Source organism: Odocoileus virginianus, chromosome 9 (assembly GCF_023699985.2).
Source record: "Odocoileus virginianus isolate 20LAN1187 ecotype Illinois chromosome 9, Ovbor_1.2, whole genome shotgun sequence".
NCBI classification, from domain to species: domain Eukaryota; kingdom Metazoa; phylum Chordata; class Mammalia; order Artiodactyla; family Cervidae; genus Odocoileus; species Odocoileus virginianus.
In genome coordinates, this window is record NC_069682.1 from 44,723,481 (window position 1) to 44,742,643 (window position 19,163).

General features: G+C 39.9%; 1 protein-coding gene across 4 annotated transcripts in view; it reads right to left on the reverse strand.

Moving 5' to 3' along the window:
* The window catches only part of FERMT1 (FERM domain containing kindlin 1), a 55,987-nt gene that overhangs the window by 35,906 nt on the left and 918 nt on the right, over positions 1–19,163 (reverse strand). For all 4 annotated transcript variants that reach the window (XR_002317969.2, XM_020914445.2, XM_020914438.2 and 1 more), the window contains exons 2-6: positions 11,858–12,026; positions 9,121–9,354; positions 5,773–5,919; positions 4,145–4,358; positions 2,264–2,366 (exon numbers count right to left, since the gene is read on the reverse strand). Coding sequence is in view for 3 of the 4 variants with exons in the window: in XM_020914445.2 (XP_020770104.1) it covers positions 2,264–2,366; positions 4,145–4,358; positions 5,773–5,919; positions 9,121–9,354; positions 11,858–12,008 (849 nt within the window). In the remaining variant the exon portion in view is untranslated. The remainder of the gene's footprint in view (positions 1–2,263; positions 2,367–4,144; positions 4,359–5,772; positions 5,920–9,120; positions 9,355–11,857; positions 12,027–19,163) is intronic.

Below are 19,163 nucleotides of genomic sequence, written 5' to 3' on the forward strand. Positions count from 1 at the left end.
CTTCTGCACAGCAAAGGAAACCATAAACAAGGTGAAAAGACAACCCACAGAATGGGATAAAATAATAGCAAACAAACAACTGACAAAGAATTAATTTCCAAAATATACAAGAGCTCATACAACTTAATACCAGAAAAACAAACAACCCAATCAAAAAGTGAGCAAAAGACCTAAACGGACATTTCTCCAAAGAAAACATACACAGATGGCTAATAAACATATGAAGAGATTTTCAACATCACTCATTATTAGAGAAACACAATTCAAAACCAGAATGATATATCACTTCATCTCAGACAGAATGGCCATAATAAAAAAATCCACAAACAACAAGTGCTGGAGATGGTGTGGGGAAAAGGGAACCCTCCTAAACTGCTGGTAGGAATGTAAATTGTTACAGCCACTATGGAAGACAGTATGGAGATTTCTTAGAAAACTAGGAATAAAACTACCAAAGGACCCAGCAATATCACTTTTAGGCATATACCCTGAAGAAAACAGAACTGAAAAAGACACATGTACCCCAGTATTCATTGCAGCACTATTTACAATAGCCAAGACACGGAAGCAACCTAGACGTCCACTGACAGATGAATGAATAAAGAAGTAGTGGTACATATATACAATGGAATATTACTCAGCCATGTAAAGGGATGCATGTGAGTCAGTTCTAATGAGGTAGAGGAACCCAGACCCTATTACACAGAGTGAAGGAAGTCAGAAAGAGAAAAGCAAATATCATATATTAACACATATATATGGAATCTAGAAGGATGGTACTGACGAATCTGTTCACAGAACAGCAGTGGAGATGCAGACATAGAGAACAGACTTATGGACAAGGATGGGGGAGAAGAAGGAAAGCGTGAGATAAATGGAGAGGGTAGCATGGATGCACATATACTAACATATGTAAGTAGACAGCCAATGGGAATTTGCAGTATGACTCAGGGAACTCAAACGGCTCTGTAACAGCCTAGAGGGGTGAGAATGAGTGGGAGCTGAGAGGGAGATTCAAAAGGGAGGGGACACATGTACACCTATGGTTAATTCATGTTAATGTATAACAGAAATCAAACCAACATTGTAACCAATCATCAACAATTAAAATGAATAAATATTAAAAAAAAGATTTGGTTCTAATAGGCAACACAAAAAGGAAATCCTAATAGCTGTATAATTCACATTGCCCTTAGGAAAATTAAAACAATTGGTTGGGAGAAGCTGTAACAGTGATTTCTCCTCAAGATTTAATTAAAGAAGAACCAAAATTTGCTTTCTTACCACGGTTTGATGGAAGTGATGCATTCCAGACACAAGCCAGGTCCAGGGACAGAAAGCTGGATCTCAACCAAAGACTGAGCAAGAGCTCCACAGAAGGACAATAGGGCTTATTTTAAAGAAGACACCAGTTAGAGAAGCAGTGAGCCCAGAAGGCCTCTGGAGACCAGATTTAAATTGAGGACTAAGGAGAAGACAGTGGCACAAGAGACAGAGACACTGCCATGCATGAGGAAAGGATGGGCAGGCTCCTCAAAGAGCAGCCCTTTGGTAATTGGACAAAAGCAGCCAGCATGGTACTGGGGTGGAAATAATACAATCCTTCTGTGCACTCAGGTGACCCAGCTTGTATTTTCTACTTTGGGCCATTTTAAGTGCTGGTTCACAGCTCTACAAAGGGGAGAGCTGGGGCAAAGAAAGAGCAGACATGCAGAGGCCTTGTTTCACCACTCAGCTGTCCTGGGAAACTTCAGGGAGGGGATGTGCACTTAATACGTGAGTTGGCAAGCAGGTGGGTTCTTTACTGACCCAGGTGACCCCTCTGTCTCACCAATCAAAGCTCATTCAGCACTGTGGTAGGGAGCCAAGTGTGTGCTATCATGGGGTCCTGGCTTCTTCGCCAGAACCCCTACACCTCTTAACCTGGCCCTGACAACTCCCTTCTTCTTAAGCATGAAGGGCTCCAGCTTCACGCTTGTGAGCCACTCACTCTCTTCTTGTTCTGGGTCCCTGTGGAGAGGGGCAGCACACGCCATGCAAGAAGGTCCTTAGAGACTCCCCTAACTCAGGGGAAGCTCACCATTCCCACCAGAGACCAACAGGAAAATCCAGAGACCAGTATACACTTATAGGTCTAACCCTGCAGAGCTAAACAGAAAGTTACAAGAATTAATCCTAATTTTGGTAACTAAATGATTCAGTTTTACATTTCTATGCATTTACATTAAAAAAGGAGAGAGAGGATAGAGAAAAAGTATCTTACTTTGGGGTTCAAGTCAAAGAAAGTGTAGTATTTAAATCGTAACAGCAGCTGCTCATCCTCCTGGATGCCTTGCTCCATAAGGGAACGTGAGGAGTCTAGCCAACTAGAAAACAAGAAGATATGTTAAAAGTCAATCAATTTTACACACATATTTTAGTATTATATAATATGATATATATACATATACATGTAAATGTATGCATGTATGTCAATATACACCCTTGAACAAAGTCTGGGTGAGTAACATAGTCTAAACCCAGTAAAGGAGATGACTTGATAATAGCTGTGCCTCCATTTTATCACACAGCAGTCTAAGTGCTTTTTTGTATTTATGTATTTTCTCACTGACACTTTAGAGTAAATCGGTGAAGGAGCCAGGGCAGTTATTATTTTCCTAGTTTTAGCAATGAGGAAAATGAGCCTCAGTAACATTAAGTGACATGTTCAGGGTCCTGTGTCTCCTGGTGGAGCCAGAATGAGAACCTGCAGTTGCTGACTGCCGCACGTACTTTTGCTGTGTGTACTTGCTGACTGCTGCCCACTTCCACACCAGGGGATCTGACCCCAAAGTGGCTTTATCTTATTGTCTAGAACTTTCTGTAACCATGGAAATATTCTGTATTGCCCAGTCCAATTGAATAGCCACTAGCCACACGAGGCTACTGAAGATTTAGATGTGGCTAGTGCCATGTTTTAATTTTAATTATATTCAAACATAAATGTAAATGTCCGCATGCTGCTGGTGACTCCTGTACTGGGTAGCACAGTTCTAGAGTCTGAAAGATAAATACTGGGTAATGGTAAGGAGAGAATAAAAGTTAAGAACGAAATGAGGTGGGAATGAGGGGCCTCCAATACCACTGAAAATGGCTTGAACTTCTATATATGAATATATAGAAGTTTATTTTACATGTTTTATATATTTTATATATGTTTATATAAATTGTTTTTCTTTATTTACATATAAAATATTCTACTATATAATCATATACTCCCCTGTGGGAGAACAAGAATATCCAAGATGCAGTCTCCATCCGAAAGGAACTGACAGTCAGTGGGGTGACCAAGCCTCATATTAAAGAAACAAGGTGACTTTGGAGCAGTAGAATAGGACTTGAGGGAAATGACTGATCTTCTGAGAAGACTTTAAGTGGCTGGGCCTTATAGGACAAACATAGACAGGCAAGCAGAGCAGGAGGGAAGGAGAGGGTCCTGGAGCAGAGGAAAAGCTGGAGGCAAGGCACTGACACAGGAATGAGCATGCACTTTGGGGGGATGGGGAGCATGAGACAATAGCAGGACAGACAGATGGACATACGTGGGGTCTGATCTCACGGGATCAAAGGAGAGTATGAACTAGGATCCGGGGGAGTGGAATGCTAACAAATGTGACTTGACTTGGACAACAGTGAGTGAAATAAGTGGTGGTTTGAGAAATAGTTTGAGTGTATTTTCTGAGACCACTTCAAAGCTTAAGGACTCACTAATTGGAATGCAGAATGGAAAAGGGGTGCTCTACAAAAGACAGCGGGGCCACTTGGGTCTCCATTGCTGCCACAGAGGGGACCAGCCCACTTATAAGCTGATCTACATCTCATAAAATTTTCACACTTGTCCGAACAAAGAATTAGCATTCACATGCCAGTAAACCATTGAGTTAACCCAATGTGTAAATGTCACACTTTAAATGTATGGAAATGACAAATGGCTACATTTTGTCTTTTTTGTTGCTAAAATCAGTGCTGACCTTTGTGTATAGTATACAATTCCTAGGTGTGCTGACTTGAGAACTGAACAACCCCTCCCTGCCTCATCTCTGCAGCATCTCTCTCACTACATTAACATCAGTTCACAGAGAAGTAAAACAAGTCATGTCCTTACCCTGCATTAAGCTTGGCTTTGTCAGCCAGAGACCGAGCCTGGTACATATCAGCAAGTGCTTCTGGTGATTGTGGGGGCTGGCTGAATGCCAGGATGCTGCAGTTTTGTTCTGTCAGAGGGCTGTCGCTGAACCAAGTCATTGTGGACGATGCTGGCGTTCCATTTATGGGGTCATATGTGGGGGTCATGGTTTTACTGTATAAGCCAGGACTTACTGCAAAGCAAAGGAGAGTACGAACTAGGATATGAGATTTGGGATAAGAATCTTTAGAACAATAATTATCAACACTGCTTGTACTAAAATGGATTTTGAACTTAAATGTATCATTTAGAAAAATCAGATGAATGATGGCAGAAGTTAAACACAAGTAAAACTCCAGTCTGAATATTTAGTCCCCGGAAAGCTTGGAAACTCATAGGCTGTAAAAACTTCCAAAATCAACCCAGAAAAATGTGGGACTATCTCCTTCTCAATAATTCAAAATTCTCTTATATCAGTAGTGAATTCTGGCACTATTAGAAAACTGGAGCTCTCACAGAATACATGCATATACTTTATTTTTTGGCAAATCTCTTAAATTGCAATGCTTACCAGTTTAAAGAACTTAGCTAGTTGATGGTTTATAAATCATCTGACTCTAATTTGCACAAGGGAAGTATAAATAATCCCTTTCATTCTTTGTACTGGAATATACTATGCAAGAAACTCTTAATGCTGCAAGCAAGCTAGAGATTCATTCTTTTATATAGGCATATCTCATTTCATCATGCTTCAAATATATGGTTTTTTGTTTTTTAACAAGTTGAAGGTTTGCAGCAACTCTGCATACAGTAAGTCTACTGGCACCATTTTTTCCAGTGGCATTTGCTTACTACAGTGACTCTGTGTTACATTTTGGTAACTCCTCCAATATTTCAAACTTTTTTTCATTACTGTTATATTTGTCACTGTGATCAGTTATTTTTCATTTTACTACTTACTACGACTTGCTGAAGGCTCAGATGATGTTAGCATTTTTAGCAATAAAATATTTTAAATTAAGGTGTGTACATTTTAAAAAGACATACTGCTATTGCACTCTTAATGGTAGCAATATAGTGTAAACATAACTTTTATACGCGCTGGGAAACAAAAAAAAATTTTATGTAACTTGCTTTATTAAAGCTGTCTGCAGTATCTCTGAGTATGTCTGTAAAAATAAAAGGATGACACTTTTCTAGAATTTTTACTGCCCCTCCTGTTACATACCCAATGCAAGATTTAAATTGAGTTCAGGAAAGAGTCATGTGAAGGTAGACTCAGGAAGAGAAGTATATTTGAGTGATCTAACAAATTTCCTTATCCCACAAATTCATGGTCAATTCTGCTAAAGTTTTTCATTCATCAGCAACATAATATATACAATTAAAATAATGAGCTATATAACATACCTTATTAAAAAATTTCTGTTCTAAAATTAGTTGGATATTCTTTCCTTATCACTGGAATCCTTAGTTTTAGTCCTTGTTTAGGGAGAGAGGCGGGAAGGCTAAGTAGAGGGGAGGAGAGTTCTTGGGACTTAAGAATTTAAGAAATTCTTGGATTTAATAATAAATTAAAATAATGAAACAACTATCATGAATCTTACCAGATGGACCTGAAATTGTTGGAGAACCCTCCAGGTTTAAAATATCTTCAATTATGGGCTCCTTATTATTTTTTTCTTTTTTCTTCTTCTTTTTAAAATATTCACCTGAAGGCTTTAATAAGGACAGTTCTTCTGCTCTTCTAATATCTAAAAATAAATATATAAAAGAAAAGCAAGAAGTAAAAAGAAAATTCCTTCTAAGACTTTGAGTCATGTTGGGCATTTGAAACCATTTCTCAAAAAACTCCTGAGAAGTAAATGGAACTAAATGACATTCCTTTTGAAGAAATTGAAGATCAGTGACCCCCAAAATGGGTGTATGGGGATCAAACAGTGGAGGGAGATTCATTCTAGGAAAATTTCTAGTTTGTTTTTAAATCTATAGTGAAACTATTTCAAACATATTCAATGCTAGTATGGTGGCCCCCTGCCATGCTCGCCGCCCCCTTAAACCATTCCTAGAGTTTCGCTGTTCTTGTGTCATTTACTTACTAGCAGTTTCCCCCTCCTTCCTTCCTTCTTTCCTTCCTCCCTTCCTTTTCTGTTTTTAGGTTTTTAAGCAACCAGCAAGGACTCCATCTTTTTCTTTATGGACCAGTGGTCCTCAGGGCCTTTCTCTGCCCAGTGGCTTCTTCCATCACTGTGGCAGACATCCTAGGTGCACCTTGTCCATCTCCTGGCCCTCCCCATTTTGGTGCACCTCCCTCCAATGGTAGCTAGGATGTATCTCTTTATCCAAGGGCCTGCCCTGGATGCCAGAGTCCTCACTCCCCAGAGATGCAACAGGTCACATAAGTTCAGAGAGTTAACACTCCCCAAGAGCAGCCTTCAATGACTCAGTGACTGGTGGAATGGTATATTAACACCCTGGCTCCCTCACTCCTCAGTTGCCCAGCTTCAAGGCATGACCACACCGCTTCCCAGAGGGCCCTAGCTATCCACAGTGTGAGATGATTAGTGACATTAGCTTATTAGCAGCCTTCTCTTCCCAGTCTCAGAGAAGGCAATGGCACCCCACTCCAGTACTCTTGCCTGGAAAATCCCATGGACGGAGGAGCCTGGTGGGCTGCAGTCCATGGGGTCACTAAGAGTTGGACACGACTGAGCGACTTCACTTTAGTTTTTCACTTTCATGCATTAGAGAAGGAAATGGCAACCCACTCCAGTATTCTTGCCTGGAGAATCCCAGGGACAGGGGAGGCTGGTGGGCTGCTGTCTATGGGGTCACACAGAGTCGGACACGACTGAAGTGACTTAGCAGCAGCAGCAGCTTCCCAGTCTCACTTCACCACTCCCAGCCAGTGTTTCCTGGCATAACCTTTCAAATAAATAATATTTGTACTTGAATTCTTATCTCAGGTCTGCTTCTGGAGAACTCAAGCTAAGAAGATAGTCCCCACTGTCCTCCATTACTCAAATATACTTCTAACTGCCATTTCCAATTAGAACTGATTGTACACTGAACTGTTATGATCCCAGGTAAAAATCAAGGAATGTGGATGTTAGAATCTCTGGGCAGCTTTCCTGGAAGTAAATGCACTAATTCCACAGGTATTCCCACCTCTTAGTTCAGCTGAGGTTGAATCTGGCAGTTGAGCTGCCAGTAAACAAAGTCAGGTTGCAACACACACCTGTAACCATTCCAAATGCATAATTTATACACAAAACCAGGAGAAGAATAAAAATTCCCAGTGGAAGCATTAGTAACAAAACAAAACAAAAGCCCCGCTGATATCTAAGCCCAAGGTTTGTATCTTGTCTTTTCTTTGAGAGAAAAAAAAATCATCCTATTGCTAGATTTGATTTAAGTTCAGTTGGTCAGATATAAAAAGTGATTGTTAGGGAATTCCCTGAAGTTTCAGTGGTTAGGTCTTGGAACTTTCACTGCAGGGGGCATAGGTTCAAAGTTCAATCCCTCAATAAGGAACTATGATCCTACATGCTGTGCATCTTGGCCAAAAAAAAAGTGATTATTAGAAATGCCAAGTTGAGTCGTTTAGAGTTACCATGAAGGTGTAATCTGGAAAGAAAAGAATGTACGAATGTTTCTGTTTATTTAAAAACTTCAAATTTTTGAACCCAGCTATAATGTGTGTTTCTAGTCCACTGTGGTGTCTGAAATGTACATTTTATTTACTCATTTACTGTTTTAAAATTTTCATTAGAATATTATTGAAAGCCAGGTACCTTGTGCTTATATCATTTGCTCCCCATGCATCAAGGACAATTCTGGAACTTACCTTTTGTAATGGAAGCTTCTAGTCATTTGTCTGGTCAGCAAACAGTTACTAAGCAGGTGACATGTGTCGGGCATTGTGCTAAGTGTTAGGAACAGACATGCTCAAGAAACGGCTGTCTTCATCCTATATAATACCATACCAGCCTGCACCACTCAACACTGGCACTCTCAATACTGTGTACATTATTAGACGTTTTCCCTTTTCTTCCTCCATTACCTACCCCCTTTTAACATCTTATTTTTTACATGATTTATTTTCTGTCTTTGTATGCTACAATGAAAGCTCAGGGAGGGCAGAAGGTTTGGATTATTTTTATTGCTAACCAATCTCTAGCACTCACATAATGCCTGCTAAGTCAAAATATATATTTGCTGAAGGAATGAATAAGCAGTTTACAGTTTAATGGGGAAGATAGATCACCTACTCTCATAGTGTGTGTCTCATAGTGTGTATACTATGCTCAAATACTAAATATTAGCCTGGAACTCAAGAATATACCTACACACTCAAAAACTATACTTCCTGACCCAGAGTTTGCTACTATTATGGAAGTCCCAGAAAGATGAAATGGTTTGGGCAGTGTTGTCCCTAAAGGCTGTTAAAATTTTTGATCCATAATTAACTGTATGTTTCTGCTTAAAATAAACTCCACAAATGATGTTTATGGACAGAGTTATTTACTGGAGCCAAGTGTTAGGGAAGCAATTAAGACATTGCATCACCATTATCTCAAAAACAACATAGACATATCAGCTCTATGGTGATAATGATTTAATGGAACTCTTTTTGTTTGTCTTCAATATAACAATTTCAGTATGACTTAGGGAAATGAGTTTTGGGGTGGAAATCTTAATGGAGCTGTCTTTTCTGTTTACAAGTTTCTTTTGAAATAGCTTTAAGCTTTGGATAAATGAACCTGATTTACTCTGATAATGCTCTATCTGGTTTAACTTCACTTAAATGGCTAAAGTCCCCAGAACTGGGCTTGAAAACTGTTCTCCTAATAAGGGATGTAAAGGCAACCACTTGTGGGCAGAAGTGCATGTATTTTCCTGTCCTCTTTTGCTGAGAGCACAGAGGGTAGAGGTGCCTGCCTGCGGGGACTCACTCAGGGCTCTGCAGATGTCGCTGACAGCTCTGAAGACCACAGTTGAGAAGCTGACTCGCAGTCGCACTGTCTTCATGTTTGGCAGGCGGAGGCGAAGCATTTTATGCTGAGGGGTAAAGACAAGCTTTGCATCTGCCTGGACCCCACATTTGTCCAGAGTCCAGTGTGTTTTCAGAAGCCAGCAATGTTTCTGTTCCCACCAAAGGGCAAAGTCTGACCAGTCCTGGGCTATGTCTGCAAGAATAGAGAACAGAGCGCAGTAAAGTGAGAGCAAGCACTTGCACCCTGGAGTCAAGTCCCGCATGTGCAAAACCAAAGCCAACGCTGGTCTTCCACTCTCATCTCTTCTCACAACCCAAGGCTCCATCATTCTTGGCTTCTTGTCAAAGTCCCTAAGACAAGGCAGCTAGAAGACCGACGAACCTTACTTTCTTTATATATAAATACTATGGAAGGAACAGAAACATAAAAATTTTATTCACAGTAAAATGCTAAAGTTTTCTTCTCCCAAGCCCCTCAGTGCCACGGTCCTTTCTGGGAAGGCCAGAAGCAAGGCTTTGTTTAATCAAGATGATTTCTCTAATAGAAAAGAAGCCTTCCAGGTCCCTGGTGGTCTGGTGGTTAAGAATCCCCCTTTCAATGCAGGGGTTGTGGGTTTGATCCCTGGTCAGGGAACTAAGAACCCACCTGCTGTGGGGCAACTAAGCCCATGTGCTACAACTAGAGAGGCCCATGCACCACCAACACCACCACAACAATGAGAAAAAATAGATGCATCCTTCAGACACTGGCTCACAAGAGAATATCAAAAGCTTCTGGTCAAAGTGCACACAGAACTACTGAGAAGTTTACATTTCACTCTTCTCAGGAATGTCCACCTGTTATCAGTACCACTGCATACCAGTTTCCAAAACTGTTTACACTAAAATCAAAGCTGAATATTTATTTCTCAATGGTAGCATCAACACTGAACCCTTCCACTTCTTCAACGCCCCTTGGCATCAAGATTGAATCTTTCCCCCTTGCCAATGTTAGAGTCATATTCAATCTTTTATTTTGCTAAATTAAGAGCCACCAGTACTTTTACTTAAAAAATGGTTTCTTCCTCTTTCTCTCTTTTTAAATTAGACAACCTTTCTCTCAGTGCTATTAGCAGAAGTATAAATGCTATAGGCTTCCCCCATGGCTCCGTGGTAAAGAATCTGCCTGCAATGCAGGAGATGTGGGTTCAATCCCTGGGCTGGGAAGATTTCCCTGGAGGAGGGCATGGCAACCCACTCCAGTATTCTCGCCTGAAGAATCCCATGGACAGAGGAGCCTGGCAGGCTACAGTCCATGGGGTCACAAACAGTCAGACATGACTGAAGCAACTGTGCACAGCACAGTGTAGCATAAATGCTGTAATGCTGTAACTATTTTGGAAAATCCTATGATTCAGTGACTTTTCTCTGATCTATATACCCAACAGAAATGCCTATACTTACCTAAGACAGGTACTATCTATAAAGCCCCCATACGTAAAGAACCCAATATCCATAAACCATCAGGTAAATGGATAAATTGCAGGAAAAAAAAAAATCATATAATGGAATATTATACAGCAATGAGAATCAAAGAACCCAAACTATATGCAATAAAATGGATAAATCTCACAGACATAATGTGGCATGAAAGAAAGCAGATGCTTGAGGGTATATTATCCTGTATAATTCCACATATATACAGTTTGCAAACAAGTAAAATTATTCCTTTGGAGTAACAATTCAGGGTAAGAGCTACCCTTAGTGGGACAGTGGCTGGGAGGTGCCAGATGTGGGACTTGGGTGGGGGAACAGGTACTGCTTTGTATCTTGATCTGGGTGATGGTTATATGACTTTGTGAAAATTCACTGAAATATACACTTATGATAATTGCAATTTTTGTATGTATATTATATTCCAATGAAGACTTAACTTAAAAATACTTCATATCACTAGTATAAGTGAAAAGCCAACATTGGTGGTCTTAAATAGAAGACAAAAAAATAAATGCAAAGAAAATACAACATTAAATTCTAGGTCCATCATGTTGACTCCTGATGTGAAGACTCTGACCCTGAAGACTTCTTTCCTTGTTTAAACAAGGGCTACAGGCTGGATGCACGAGACAAGTGCTTGGGCCTGCTGCACTGGGAAGACCCAGAGGAATCAGGTGGAGAGGGAGGTGGGAGGGGGGATTGGGATGGGGAATACATGTAAATCCATGGCTGATTCATGTCAATGTATGACAAAAACCACTACAATATTGTAAAGTAATTAGCCTCCAACTAATAAAAATAAATGGAAAAAAAAATAAACAAGAGCTAATAGCAAATGGTGGGTAAGGACACTGGCACCAGGCTGCTTGCTCACAGAGCAATCAAGCATTGACAAAAAATCACATTAACAGTCTAAAGCCCCAGATGTGGTCTAAGGTTACCCTAGATGTCACCATGGAGGGTGACCTCATTCCAGTGCAAATAGGTTATTACACCTACTGGGGAGCTTCTGTTTGTTACCAAAGACTCAAGTTTTGACAGAAGGGGTCAGGGGGTTGTTTGGGCTCCTTCAGGTCTCCCCATTTATCTTCTTCCTGCAAAAAGGATCCATTGCAAGATGGATGATCAGAAAAACTTAGACAGCCTAGTTCAGTCATTCAGTGACAATGCGACATAGAGGGTTTCAAATGTTGAGAAACCATAAATAGGCAGCAACTTACTTATCTGTTCCACTAACTTGAGCATCACTCCCCCAATGTGCAGGTCTCCAGACACTCTCAGTGTGATGTCCTTCTGCTCTTCTTCATTTGGATGATCAACTCGGACCACAAGCTCCCAAGAAGCAGATGCAAAGTCACTGGATGAAAGCATTGTGGCAAATACAGGTGTCTACATGAAAAAAGGCAGACAGACCAGAAGGAAACTGAGGCTCGTTAGGTAGACTCTGCAGAACAAAACTTTCTTTTCTCTCATTTTTAGTCCCCTCCTCAAAAATGCTGCAGAGTTCCTGATATTAAATTCAACATCTTAACTTTAAAGACAAAAAGTCTTATAAAAACGATCTCTTCTAAATCTCTTGTACTTTAAACTTTCCACCCTCCCAGGTCCACCTAGCTATTTATTTTCTGTGCCTGCCCAATGCATCCATCCCTTTCTACCGACTTTTCTTGACCTTCTATGAACTACTTTAGCAATAGGCAACAAATAATGACAATGCTTGACACACACAAAAAATCACATTTATTGAAGTATAATTTGCATACAATAAAAGGCATTGAATTGAAATGCATACTTTGATGCATTTTATTGTATGCATATTATACCTAAATAGAGTTGATTTTAAAAAGAATATCATTGAAATCTATACAAAGATATTATTACATTCCTCCCATAAAATAGTAAGGGCATTTTCTGGTATGAAAATTAAAAAAAAACAAAAAACAAAATAGTTCCTTTTTTAGTCATATAACATGTAGTTTTATCTTAAGCACATAAGAGATACAGGTCATTAATTTGTTTTTGTTGTTCAGTCACTAATTCATGCCCCTCTCTTTGTGACCCCATGGTCGTATGCTAGGCATGCTAGGCTTCCTTGTCCTACACCATCTTCCAGAGCTTGCTCAAACTCATGTCCATCCACATGTCCATCTTGATTCTAGCTTGTGAGTCACCCAGCCCAGCATCTCATATGATGCATATAAGTTAAATAAGCAGGGTGAAAATATATACCCTTGACGTATTCCTTTCCTAATTTGGAACCAGTCCATTGTTCCATGTCCAGTTCTAACTGTTGCTTCTTGACCTGCATATGGGTTTCTCAGGAGGCAGGTAATGTGGTCTAGTACTCCCATCTCATTAAGAATATTCCACAGTTTGTTGTGAACCACAGAGTCAAAGGATTTAGCATAGTCAATGAAGCAGATGTTTTATTTGAATTCCATTGCTTTCTTCATGGTCCAACAAATGTTGGCAATTTGATCTCTGGTTCCTCTGCCTTTTATAATTCCAGTTGGTATATCTGGAAGTTCTCGGCTCATGTACTGCTGAAGCCTACTGCACAGGATTTTGAGCATAATCTTGCTACCACTGAAATTAGTGCAATTGTACAGTAATTTGAACATTCTTTGGCATTGCCTTTCTTTGGGATTGGAATGAAAACTGACCCTTTCCAGTCCTATGGCCACTGCTGAGTTTTCCAAATTTGCTGGCATATTGACTGTAGCACTATCACAGCATCATCTTTTAGGATTTGAAATAGCTCAGCTGGAATTCCATAACCTCCACTAGCTTTGTTTGTAGTGATGCTTCCTAAGGACCACTTGACTTCAAATTCCAGGATGCCTGGCTCTAGGTGAGTGATCACACCATCTTCTGTGTATTCTTGCCACCTTTTCTTAATCTCTTCTGCTTTTGTAGGTCCTTACCATTTTTGTCCTTTATTGTGCCTATCTTTGCAATGAAATGTTCCCTTGCTATCTCCAGTTTTCTTAAAGAGATCTCTAGTCATTCCAATTCTATTATTTTCCTCTATTTCTTTGCATTGTACACTTAAGAAGGCTTTCTTATCTCTCCTTACTATTCTCTGGAACTTTGCATTCAGTTGTGTATATCTTTCCCTTCCTCCTTGCCTTTCACTTCTCTTCCTTTCTCAGCTTCTGTAAGGCCTCCTTAGAGGTCTTTGCCATTTCCTTCTCCAGTGGACCAGATGTCCACAGGTCAACATGGCAGCAGCAGCCTGAAGAGGCACTGACGGCCTGGGAAGCAGCTTCAGAGAGATCACACCGGAGATGGAGATGGGAGCAGAGAGCAGGAGGAGAGGAGAGGCTGGGGCCAGAGCTCGGCAGTGGTGGGGGATCGGCTCCAAGGTGACCCGCAGCAGCAGAGAGGCCGAGAGGGGCCCTCTGCTCCTGGGTGGTGGATCAGCCCCATGGTGGCCAGGGGCAGCACATATTCAACTTACTTGAGTTACCATTTTATATTATATATATCATGTAAGTTTTTGGACACACTTTTGGCAAAATATTTAAAACAGGAGTGACAGACATACAATCCCCCTCTTCAAAGTACAGATGGGGTGAGTGCTTCAAACCCACAGTGTCCCATCATTGGAGGAACTAGGATGAATGAAGCTAAGCAGTATCAAAACTGAGTGTTTCGAGTAAAACAGGAAGACTGGAATCCCAAATTTGCAAAACTTAAAAATGTCAACTCTCTCTTAAGTAGGAGGCAAATGATAATACCTCTCCTGGCTATTTTAAGATTTGAAATAAAAATCTGTCATTTAAGTGATGACAAATCTGTTTCACTTTGCTAAGTAAAGACAGCTTATGAGAAATCCCTGTTTTCATAAGGCCTGTTCTTGAAAACTATCAGTGTATGCAAAGGGCCCAGGAAAGGGTCTCTCTAGGGGAAAGTGCACAGGAACCCTGTGGATCCTATTTATATGCAGATTTTATTCAGCAGGATCTTATTAACATGCAGGCTCTAGTCAGAAGATCTGGGATGGATGTGGAAACCCTGCATTCATAACCAACTCCAGATGATGCTAGTCTTCATCTTACACTGTTAAAGTCACAACAGTCACTTAAAAAATTAGCTCCAGTACTCAGTTCCTCCCTTCCACCTAATTAGATCAGTATTAAGCTGCTGCTGCTGCTAAGTAGCAGTACTTGTCCAGGCAAGAGTACTGGAGTGCCATTGCCTTCTCTGAGTATTAAGCTAGGAACTCCAATACTTTGGCCACCTGATGCAAAGAGCTGATTTATTTGAAAAGACCCTGATGCTGGGAACGATTGAGGGCAGGAGGAGAAGGGGATGACAGAGGATGAGATGGTTGGTGGCATCACTGACTCAATGGGCATGGGTTTCGGTGGACTCTGGGAGTTGGTGATGGACAGGGAGGCCTGGCGTGCTGCGGTTCATGGGGTCGTGAAGAGTCGGACACGACTGAGCGACTGAACTGAACGAAGCTAGGACCATGGTGACCTCTGAGGAACATTATTTTTAATATTAAGCACTAAATCCTGTGGACAGGGGAGCCTGGCAGGCTCCAGTCCATTTGGTCACAAGAGTTGGACATGACTTAGTAACTATACCACCAACCACTAATTTTAGTAAAAACTCTCAAGAAAGTGGGCATAGAGGAAACCTACCTCAACATAATAAAGCTCATACATCAGAAACCCAAAGCAAACATCATTCTCAGTGATGAAAAGGTGAAAGCATTTCCTTGTAAGATCAGGAACAGGGACTTCACTGGTGGTCCAGTGATTAAGAATCCACCTTGCAATGAAGGGGACATAGGTTTGATCCCCTGTAGGGGAACAAGATCACACATACCCTGGAGCAACTACTGAGCCTGTGCACTCCAGAGCCTCTGTGCCAAAACTAGAGAGCCCACATGCTGCAACTACTGAAGCCTGCATGCCACAACTACAGTCCCTGTGAGGCAATGAAGGATCCCACGTGTTGCAACTAAGACCTGATGCATATAAATAAATAAATAAATAAAGATCAGGAACAAGACAAGGATGCCCACTACAGCCACTTTTATACAACATAGTATTGGAAGACCTAGCTACACCAATAAGACAAGAAAAAGAAATAAAAGGAAGCCAAACTGGAGAGGAAGCAGTAAAACTGTCACTGTTTGCAGATGACAGGACACTATATATAGAAAACCCTAAAGATGCCACCAGAAAACTACTAGAGCTAATCAATGAATCTGGTAACATTGCAGGACATATATATATAACATGTATATAAGTTATATATATATAGAAACATATATATGTTTATATATATATATATATGTATATATATATATATATAGTAATCTGTTGCATTTCTGTACACTAACAATGTACAGACAGAGAAATTAAGGAAATAATCCTACTTACCACTACATCTAAAAGAATAAAATACTTAGTCATAAACCAACCTAAGGAGGTAAAAGATCTGTACTTAGATCTATTTACAAGACACTGATGAAAGAAATGGAAGATTATACAAACAGATGGAAAAATATACCATGTTCAAGGGCTGGAAGAATTAATATTGTTAATATGACTATACTATGCAAGGAAATCTACAGATTTAGTGCAATCCCTATAAAAATACCAAAGGCATTTTTCACAGATCTAGAACAAATAATGTAAAAATTGGTATGGAAACACAAAAGGCCACCAATAGTGAAAACAAGCTTGGAAAAGAAGAATGGAGCTAGAGGAACCATGCTTCCTGATTTCAGATTACACTACAAGGCTACCGAACTCAAAACAGCATGGGACTGGCACAAAAACAGACACTTAGATCAGTGGAATAGAACAGAGAGCTCAAAACCAAACCCACACGCTTATGGTCAATTAATCAATAGCAAAGGAGACAAGAATATACAATGGAGAAAAGACAGTCTCTTCAATAAGTACTACTGGGAAAACTGGACAGTTACAGGTAAAAGAATGAAATTAGAACACTCTCTAACACTATATACAAAAATTCAAAATGGATTAAAGACCTAAATGTAACCAGAAACCATAAAACTCCTGGAAAAAACCATAGGCAGAACACCCTTTGACATAAATGGTAGCAACATTTTTCTTTTTCTGTCTCCTAAAGCAAATGAGATAAAAGCAAAACTAAACAAATGGGAGCTAATTAAACTTAAAAGCTTTTGTATAGCAAAGGAAGCTATAAACAAAACAAAAAGACAGCATATAGAATGGGAGAAAATATTTTTAGAAGATGTGACAGACAAGGGATTGATTTCTAAAACATACAAACAGCTTATACAGCTCAATCAAAAAAACCCTACCCACTCAAAAAATGGGCAGAAGACTTAAATAAACATCTCTCCAAAGAAGACATATAGATGGCCAACAGGCACAAGAAAAGATGCTCAACATCGTTAATCACCAGAGAAATGCAAATTAAAACCACAGTGAGATACAGTCTCATACCTGTCAGAATGGTGATGATCAAAAAGACTAGAAATAACAAATGTTGGTGAGGACATGGAGAAAAGGGAAACTTCAACACACTGTTGGTGAAAATGTAAATTGGAGTAGCCAGTGTGGAAAACAGTATGGAGATTTTTCAAAAAACTAAAAATAGAGCTATCATATGACCCAGCAATTACATTCCTGATATATATCAAAAAACAAAACAAAATAACAAAATGAATAATCCCCCCAAAGCACCAATTTGAAAAGATACAAAATATACATATTGTAAAGATATTATTTACAATGGCCAAAATATGAAGCAACTTAAGCGCCCATCAGCATAAGAGTGGATAAATATGTGGAATGGGATATTATTCAACCATAAAAAAGAATGAGATTTTGCCATTTCCAACAACATGGATGTATTTAGAAGATACTATGCTAAGTGAAATAAGTCAGACAGACAAATGCTGTATGATAACACTTATATGTGGAATCTAAAATAATAAACTACTGAATAAAACAAAAAGGAAACAGATATATAGATAGAGAACACATATATAAAGAAAAACTAGTGGTTACCAGTGGGGGAGAGGGAAGGATGGAGGGGCAAAATTGGGGAAATTAAGAGCTACAAACTATTATGTATAAAATAAATAACCTTTATAGCTTATAGGATATATTGTACAACACAGGGAATATAGCCAATATTTTAGAAGTATAAATGGGGTATAGCCTTTAAAATTGTGAATCACTGTTGTACATCTGTAACTTATAATGCTGTACATCAACTATGTTTCATTAAAAAGTAAAAAAAATGATAAAAAGCAATAATTAAACCACCAGTGTCACTGTTCACATTTGTAAGCAAAAGAGAATCATAAGATACATGCTGAAAATCTGAACAGGCTTGGAACAGATTTCATTTGCTCCACTCAACTTCAAGAGTTCAGAGGTGACCAGAAGGATCCTAATGTTTGCACTTCCCAATTCACAGAGGAACATACAAGACTTCTTGCATAGGCAGTGTCATGCAATGATTATATTGGGCTTAACCACCTCACTGTCATCATCAGCCTCAGGTGTTATTTACTGTGTACATCATTCAGAGTGATGTACTGGGGGATAACCACTATCCTTGTATTATCTCCATCCTCTCAGCAATCCCATTTAGAAATGAGGAAACACAGACTCAGAAAAGCTAGGTAATTTTCAAAAGTCACACAGCAAGTTAGATCAGGGAGTGCAAACAGAAATTCAGGTTCTAATTCCAAACGCTCAACCAGCACACTGGGACACATTCTCGATAATATTACAAAGTTAATATGAAATACAACACTTAAAATTATGAGCTAAATTCTCAGTACCTTCACCAAACATTTTAACTAACATAAATCTTTCCCAGTGAGGAGACAATAAGCATACCTCTTTCACTGTCAGATTCTTAACATGGTATTGAAGTATTTGACTTTAAGGTCCTTACAGCTTTTTAAATGCTACGCTTTGAGGCTTTGTTATTTAAAATGTTTTGTACATAAAGAAAATAACCTTACTTTTAAATTGACTCCTCACTGCCTGTTTTGGGAGCAATCAGACAGGATTTTTCTTACCTAACCTGGGCAATCAAAGTATTTCCCATTTAAAAAACAGGCAATAGGTGGTGATTCCCTTACAACGAAATTCAGGCTACAATGAGACAATCTGGTTTCCCCACATTCCGCTCCTATCTTTTCTGCGCCTATCTTTTCGAGAGTGAACTTCTGCAGCAAGCTGTTGCTTGTTGAGGAAAGCCTCAGACTTCGGCTGGGAAACCAGACCTAGTGTGTTAAAGATCAGAACAAGAAGCAAAGCGCCCCAGCACACCTGCCTTCCCTGGGGAAGCCCAGTGGCCCACTTACGGCGGTCCACTATAGAAAACTTAGTCAAGACAGACAGACACAGGCAGACAGACAAGGAAATAGACCGAACGCTTCCTCTGGAAGAACAGAGAGTGAGAGGGTCCGAAGGCCTCTGGCCTGTCTTTTGCCAGGTATGCAGGGTCCTGGGGCCCAGGGCAATGTGGTGGGTGGGTAGAAACCCCTCC